At 54.2% G+C, this 7,722-nt stretch overlaps 1 protein-coding gene across 2 annotated transcripts; it reads right to left on the reverse strand.

Annotated features, from left to right (window-relative positions):
• Positions 1-351: 351 nt before the first annotated feature.
• PAXX (PAXX non-homologous end joining factor) lies at positions 352-6,719 on the reverse strand. 2 transcript variants are annotated; one of them, XM_032780153.1, is made up of 7 exons: positions 4,807-4,871; positions 4,052-4,134; positions 3,562-3,611; positions 3,270-3,460; positions 2,294-2,374; positions 1,479-1,572; positions 352-870 (listed from the first exon to the last, which is right to left on the reverse strand). In XM_032780153.1, exons 2-7 carry the CDS (start codon positions 4,085-4,087, stop codon positions 567-569), a joined length of 756 nt encoding a protein of 251 aa, XP_032636044.1. In that variant the 5' UTR covers positions 4,088-4,134; positions 4,807-4,871; the 3' UTR covers positions 352-566. The 2 variants fall into 2 exon arrangements, with proteins under 2 accessions (XP_032636044.1, XP_032636046.1); XM_032780155.2 differs by lacking the exon at positions 4,052-4,134 and adding an exon at positions 6,563-6,719 and having other exon boundaries at positions 761-859; positions 4,811-4,871.
• Between the last annotated feature and the right edge of the window lie 1,003 nt (positions 6,720-7,722).

Raw genomic sequence — 7,722 nt, forward strand, 5'->3', positions numbered from 1 at the left:
CCCTCCACATTCTATGGGGGAAGGGGGGGGACCTGTATTATGTCAGAGCATTTAAAAATCAATAAAGAGGAAAGCAAACAGGTGCTGATGTCATGAATGAACAGCCTGCTATGGAGATAAGGCAGGGCTCAAGGGCAGATGCTCACCCCCCTCCACCCCAGCTCCATTCTGCCACAGGGAGAGGGGATGCCCACAAGGCGCTAGATACACCTCCGCCTCCACAACAGCCCCGCAGAGACTTCAGACTCTGACCCTTGACAGTGCCTCCCTACAGCCCAGTCCACCACTGGGCCATAGAACACCCCCTGCACGTGGAGTGGGATCTTTGCAGGAGAGACAATCCCAGCAGGCTGGAGTTATGGGTTTATTTCAAATAAGTTACAGACACACAGCGCGGAGTTAAAACATTGGTGGAAAAGTCATTAAAAAAGTAATTCATGATAAGCCCCTTGCACGGAGAGACAGCGACGGCCTGCCAGCAGCGGGGTTCTGAAGGGAGCAGCTGGGAAGCGTGGGCTTGACCCCCTGGTGTGCGCTTCGAGGAGGGCAGCGACTCTGCCCCGAGCTCAGGGCCTGGCTCTGCTCCCCGCCTCAGCTGCATGGCTTGTGGTTGTAATGGAGGGTTCCTGGCCCTCAGATTGCAAATGCCACGTCCACTCCCCATGATGCGGTTGAGCACAGGGGCAGGCAAGGCTCTCAGCATTCACATACGGTGTGTGGGAGGAGGCTGGACGTTCATAGGTAGGGCGGTAAACTAGTCTGAACAACTCATTAAAAAGTTTCATTAAGGGGACACACCTCAGAGGGGTCCAGGCTGGGTCAGGAGTCTTCAAAATCCACCCCGGTCGGTGCCTTCTTACTGGAAGAGAACTGGGGTTGCCAACTTTCTAATTTCTGAAAACCAGACCCTCCCCCTCATCCTGTCTCTTCCCCAAGGCCCCACTCCTTGCCCTGCCTCTTCCCCTGAGGCCCTCCCCCCTCATTAGCTCAATCTTCTCCACCTTCCTCCTCCACCAGCTGGGCTCCCTCTGCTCTGAGGCCAGGATGGGAGATGCAGCCTGATGTGGAGCCTGCTGTCTGCCTGCCCATGATGCAGGTAGGAAGGAGGTGGCCATGGCTGAGCAGGAGCTGGTGCAGGGTGATGTCCCAGCACCTCCCTCCCCCTCCTGTTCATGGTAACCAGACTTGTGGTGTCCATTCAATACATCTGACTGGACATGTGGCCACACCAAAGAGAACAGAGAAAGGGGTTGAGTCGCTGGCTGCAGCACTTGGACAAGCAAACTCAAAGGCCCATATTGGCAGCTCTGTAGCTGCAAGCCATCATCCAAACCCCTCCTGGTCGAGGCTACCAGGCAATGGCACAGCACATGTTTGTCCAGTTGGCTCCAGGTGGCCATTGCAGGTCATTGGGTGCAGGCAGTGACCTGGGGCTGGGGCTCAGAGGCTGGGAGAGGAGCAGAACCTGGGGGAATTACCTTTTGAATCCTGGGTTAATTAGCGACTCTCCTGGGACTCGTCTCTTGGCTGTCACGGCTGAGCCACCTCCCCTGTTCTTCCTGGGACTCAAGTCTGCTCAGAAAGGATGAGAGCAGTGCTGCTGAGTGCTGCTGAGGCCAGGCCAGGGTGAAGCCTTGTGTGGCAACATTAGGCTGCATTTACTGAGTCTGGGAGCCACAGAGAACCACGGGGTCTGTCTGTGGCCAGTGGCCTCTATAAAGCCATTACTGGCAAGCCACCAGGGACACACCAAGCCTGTGCTTTTGGGCAGGAGGGTCCCAATTCCATCCTCGCTGCTGTTGCCGAGTACCAGGTTGCCCCACTGAGTGGCAGAGGCGCTCCTGGTTCTCACCAGGTTTATGGTGGTGTTTAGAGAGGGACGTGCTCCTAGTGAGCTTTGCTGGAGTGACGCTGGCTTGAGAGCAGAGTCAAAGGAAAGGGCAGGATTGTCTCAGTGCCTGGCAACGTTCCCATCATGAATCCAGTTGGAGGGACATTAGAGCAACATTGGCCAGTGTGCGGTATTGGTGGTGGGTCTGACACAGCACATGCCTCATGACTGAGTTATCATCACAGTCGGAAGCGAACTTCTCGATTCCCTCACTTTCAGTGACCATCCGTGAACCCCAACATTGCATTAACATTGGGGGGGGGGGCATTTAATGGGGAGTGGTGGTGTCTAATTCATGGTGCATCAGGGAGTTCTGGAGAGTGAATGTATCCAAAAGCAAGAAACCTTGTAGAGCAAATTGCAAGCAGGGCAGCAAAATCCTGACAACCAACCCATCCCTACCTGGAATCAAAAGCCTTTGGCTCTGCAGCCGGTTCTTCTCTGGACTGCATGAAGCAGCAGCAGCGGCAGCATCCTCTGCAGCTAGGAGAAGGAGACAGATGACATCTGGTCAAGGTTTGCCCCAGGTGCAGTGTACACAGCCCCATGCTCCCAGATCAGCTGCTGCGTGCAGTGGTCAGTACCACCCAGGAGGAGGTGCAGAGCAAATGAGAGAAGGGCGAAGTGCACGTGGGCTTAAGAGTGATGCTTGCACAAATGGACTTGAAAATGCAATCCTCCCCCCGAGCTGTGTTCTCCTCCTAGTGCCTCCCCCATCACCCTGCCCTGCACCCCGCAATGGGTAACCATCAAACTCCCAGGACACGGTGCCAAAAAGGTCCCTGTTTGCACTCTGTCATCTCCAGCTGGGTTGTTATATTTACACTCTCCTCGAATCCACCTGCCCAAACAGCCAGCAAACTGCCACAGGCCTTTACTCTTCTGTGGCCAACTGAGGTCCTGGCAGGCTCCAGCTATAAACCAATCCAACTACGGCTTCTCACCAGCCCTTCACACTCCCAGCTTCTGCACCCCTCTCAGAGCAACAGCCCTGAGGGCTGGGCTCCCTTCCATGACTGTGTGTGGGAGAGGCGAGGGGGGATGCAAGTTACCCCAGACTCAGAGAGCAGCACAACCCCATCCGCACCCCCAGCACATCCCCACTCCGAGACTGGCTCTGCACCCCAGCGTGCTGTCCACACACAGGAGGGCCCAGTCACAGCTTAGTTTTCCAAGTGCAGGTAAAACATTTTCCTCCATTATAGGTGGCCAAGGTGCAGCCACCTCCAAGCACCAGCTTCCCACACACCCCGAGGGCCATAATGAGGAACCTGCCCATGCCCAGCCCTGAATTAAAGTGGTGGGCAGCAGATAGTAAGATAATGGCAGCTGAAATCAATGGTCGCCTTCAAAAAATGCGCCCACACACACATGGTACCTTCAAGACGTTTCTCCAGGCTGCTGACACACCCCACTAAGCCAAACATCAGTGCCTGCAACTGTTTCCTAGCTTCAGAGCAGGGTAGCTTGAATAGGTCAAAAGTCAAGCTCCAGGTACCTTCCTTCAGCTGCAGGGTGGCTTTGCTGTCATGCACTGTCAAGGCAGCTGCTCTGTGCTCAAAAGCTTCTCTGTGCAAGGAAGAGATTGGAGTGAGACAAGGGTCTCCAGACCCACTGGAACAAGCCCTGATTATTCATTCCCAGGTGGAAGATCTCATCTGAGAACTTACCTGAACTTTGTGCTGTAATCTTCTGAAGGACACATCCCACTCCGGGACTTCTGAAAAAGAGAGACCCCCAGAAGGCAGCTTAGCCACCAGTGACAGACACAAAGGGCCTGATCCCGCTCTGCCGCGTGCAGCCCCTTATACCAGTGAGCGCGGGTGCAAAGCGCACACTGATATTACAACCACTCTGTACGGGTGGAAGCAGCCATACAAGGTGCAGACCAAAGGCAAATCAGGCCCTAGAGTTATGGACTGGCATCGAGCTATTTCACAGCGACTCCATCACACTAGCCTCTTCACTGTAGAGAGGATGGTTCCTTCCTCCCACTGAAAGATTAGTGACCAAATGATTGCTGGATGACCTCGCAGCGAGCAAGTCCCCCCCCGGGGCACATGGAGTGCATCTTTACAGCTACCGGCACTGCTGCAAATGCAGGCCTTGTTTCTAAGTTGAATTTGTCTAGCTTTAACTTCCAGATGCTAATTCTCGTACCTGGTTTTTTCCTCTCCCATTAAGGTACTTGTACATAGGTTTGGAAAAATGTAATGTTTATGGACATTAGTAAACACTGATTTCTGCCCGAGGACACAAACAGATGAAAAATATTTCCATTGATAATAATCAAAACATAAGAGATAGGCAAAGTAAGAAAAATACCACCTGAGAACTAATTAGAGGGTGATTGAAGGATATTTACTTTGTATCTTTTGACATGTGATACTGACAATCTGGGTTTTAATTGTTATAAAGCTTTAACTTTTTTAATCTCAACATCAACTGTCATTTAATTATTGTCTGACCCCCCTCCCAATTTCCCACACTGAAAATTTAAATACATGAAAATATGAAATTCTTTAAAATAATTATCCATCAAAATTACAAAAAATAAAAACTGAATTCTGCCAAGCCTACTTTTATAGCCACAGTAATTATCAATGATTGTTTCTAAAAGCTTGGATAACCCTTTAAAGTTATAATTAGAGACTTTGGTTTGCTTATGATTATTTTTTCCTGATTTTCTCTGCTTATTTTCAGGCCAAGTGCAATGTTTTTAAAGGAGCCAAACTGCTGCTTTTTAATCCATGTTTTTAAAATATTGTTCTCTTACATTATAATGGATGTATGAAGTTTAACATCCCCCTCAGCCCCGCCACATTTGCAGGTCCCCTTTAAGTTGACTTGCTAGTCACGATGGTACCACACACATCATCTCAGCCACCCAAGGTTGGAATCTGCACAGTTGCTACCTACGTGGCCCTCCAGCTTCTCCAGGGTGAAATCAGTACTCCACACCTCGGATGCATTGGTTACACTGGGGAAACAAGAGGTGATGAAGTTAAAGGGACATTATCAATGTGACATCTAGCCCATTAAAAAAAAAAAAAAAAAAAGGTTGAAGTAGTTTGGGGCACGATGCCAGCTGCTCAGCACCCCATGCAAGCTGTGCTTTTTACAATCACACTGTTCTGTGTTTAAGAATTGTTTTACTCTGGGGAAGACAGGCCCAAACAGGGGAAAGTAACTTAACTGCTGGGAACCGATTATACTAGGGAACCAGTGACCTGTAGGACACACAGAAGGAAGCTATTTCTTGAAACCCTTTCAGACACAGCCCTGGTGTGAGCTGTAACAAGAGCATGTCAAATATTCAGACAGAAACGCAATATTTAGTTGTTATCCCTTTAATATAAACAGGAGGGCAGTTCAAGTCAAGAGCCTTGTATTCTCCTTCCTCAGTGGTCCCTTTATAACCCCCAGGCAGTGAAGATGGGCCCTAACTCAAGTCCAGATGCAATTTAGGGCCCCTTTAATGACTCCCTTTGTGCTGCTAGGTGGAGGGGAAACTGAGGTCCAGGCCCTGGCATTCGTTTTTAAAAAGGGGCGCACAGATTTAGATACCGAGTTCACACAGATCTGGTCTGTCCGAGATTCCCACTTCGAGTTAGTGGGAATCATTTGAGGGTTGAATTGAAACTCGTCTCTTGCGCTGTTTGCCACGGGTGCAGGAGAGACTGACCCGCGCGGAGTCACGGCTCCATTGTCCCAAGGGAGCCCCCCCAAAAAGAGAGAAAAGGCCGCGGAAACAGCGGAGAACCGGGTAAGCTCTGGCCTCCGAGGCGCTGCTGACGCGGGGAAACCAGCGGCACGTCCGGATGTGGGGCTTCGCATCAGCCCGGCCCTGCCCAGCCCTTTAACCCCACACGCCGCAGAACCCAGCTGGGACATCGAGCCCCGTCCCGCCGCTCCCGCCACGCGCGGGGCTTGGGGGCGCTGCCCCCGGGGAACCCACGGGCCGCGTCCGAGGGGCAGTAGCCGGCTCCCGGCCGGTAGAGGGGCCCGCGCCGCAGCGTCTCCAGCGCCACAGGCCCCGGGGTGCAGGACCCCGCCGGTTTGGCCCAGGCCCCCCCGCCCCTCGGAGCCGGCTGCCCACCCTGGGAGGCGGAAGAGCTGCCGCTCCCGAGGCCGGGGCCAGGGGGGGTTCCCCCGAGCTGGGGGATCCCTGCGCCCCCCCCCCCCCCCCCCNGCTACAGAGAGAAACAGCTGGGAGAAGGGGCAGGGGAAAGAACAGACCTGGGGGCAAGTGGCTCTGGGATTGCTGAACCTCCGCTTGATGTTTTCTACCCAACTGGAGGTTCTAGGGCAGCTTTATCCTTTCCTTTGAAGACTGCAGTGAGTTCCTGAGTGTGGGTTTTGCTCCCTTCATGGTATGTATATCTACACACCCTAATGCAATCACCTAGCTACCCTGGTAATCAGACCCAGGCAGCACTTATGTGGGCACCTGGCTGCAGCCAGGATGGGCTAATGAAACGTCAATGAGCTGGAGAGAGATCTGCGATCGCAGGGCTCCGAGCCCCCCGAGCCCCCTGGCTGGAAGCTGGGGCTCCCTGCGCCCCCCCCCCCGAGCTGGGATACGATCGCAGGGCTCCGAGCCCCCTGGCTGGAAGCTGGGGCTCCCTGCGCCCACCCCGGGGTGCCGGGGGGTCAATGCCCCGCACTTACTAGACATTGAAGCCGCTGCTCTGCGGCGCGGCGCAGTAGCACAGATACTGGTGCCCCCCGTGCCACAGGGCGTGGAAGGGTCCCGCGGGCTCGGCCATCGCGGGGGGACCCGGGCCTGGGGGCTGCTCCCCTGGCAGAGGCCGGGGCAGGAAGGGGTGGGGCGAGCGCGTCTCTTTAAACCTCCCCGCCGAGCTTAAAGGGGACGCGGCGGGCCAGATTTCCGCTTTTCGTGCTGGATAGAAACAGGTTTCACTCTGGATTGAGCCTGGCCAGGCGCGGGAGGCCCAGGACCCCCCTGCCGCGCAGGCCCCGTGGCGATCAGGGGAATTGAGGGCCCGAGTCTGCCAGGTGCCTCAGCTGACCTCAGACAAGCCGCAGCGCCAAGCACAGCCAGGACTGTCGGCAGAACCAGGGCGCAGAGCGCGGTGGACTGAGCCAGGCCGCAGGGCGCGGAAAGGATTTGGGAGTTGGACCTTCTCCCCTGCCTGTTCCCTCTCAGGAGCGACTGTCGGACCAGGGCCTGCAGAGCAAAGGAGGGGCCCTTCCCAGCTTGAACCAAGGAGCCCGGTGCTGGAGCTGGCCAGCCTCATGCTGGCAGGACTGGGCCCAGAAGGGACACACCGGGCACTGACCAGTGGCTTGCATTATTAGTAACACAAGGAAGGACACTCATTGCTCAGTTACAGAGAGCTGCTGTCCTGATTCTCTCCTGCCTGCCTCCTGCAAAAAGAAACACACCACCAGTCACCTGTTACATGCTGGTGCACATGGCAACCCAAGGTGCAGGGCGTCCGTTTCATACCTGGAGATTTCATCTCTTCCCTGCTGGTGCAGAAAATGGTCACACAATCCCATTCACCCCCTACCCCCTCAGAAACAAAATAAACCAGGATCACTAGTTCTGAAGGAGAGAATCTCATTCCAAAGAGAAGCAGCCTGCTGTTCTCTGCCTTCTCCCTTCTCCCCAGCAAGCACTAAATCACCTGCACAGGGCAACAGACGCATCTGACAGCAGGCCCACGGGACAAAATCGTTTACACCCTGACCCTGCATGGGATGTGTGGCTCTGACTGCAGGATTGGGGCCTTTGTTCGTTGTCTCTTTGTCAGTGATGGAAAATTCTTTCCTGCTTTCAGTGGGAATGTTGGCTTTTATAGCAG

Source organism: Chelonoidis abingdonii, chromosome 24 (genome assembly GCF_003597395.2).
Source record: "Chelonoidis abingdonii isolate Lonesome George chromosome 24, CheloAbing_2.0, whole genome shotgun sequence".
NCBI classification, from domain to species: domain Eukaryota; kingdom Metazoa; phylum Chordata; order Testudines; family Testudinidae; genus Chelonoidis; species Chelonoidis abingdonii.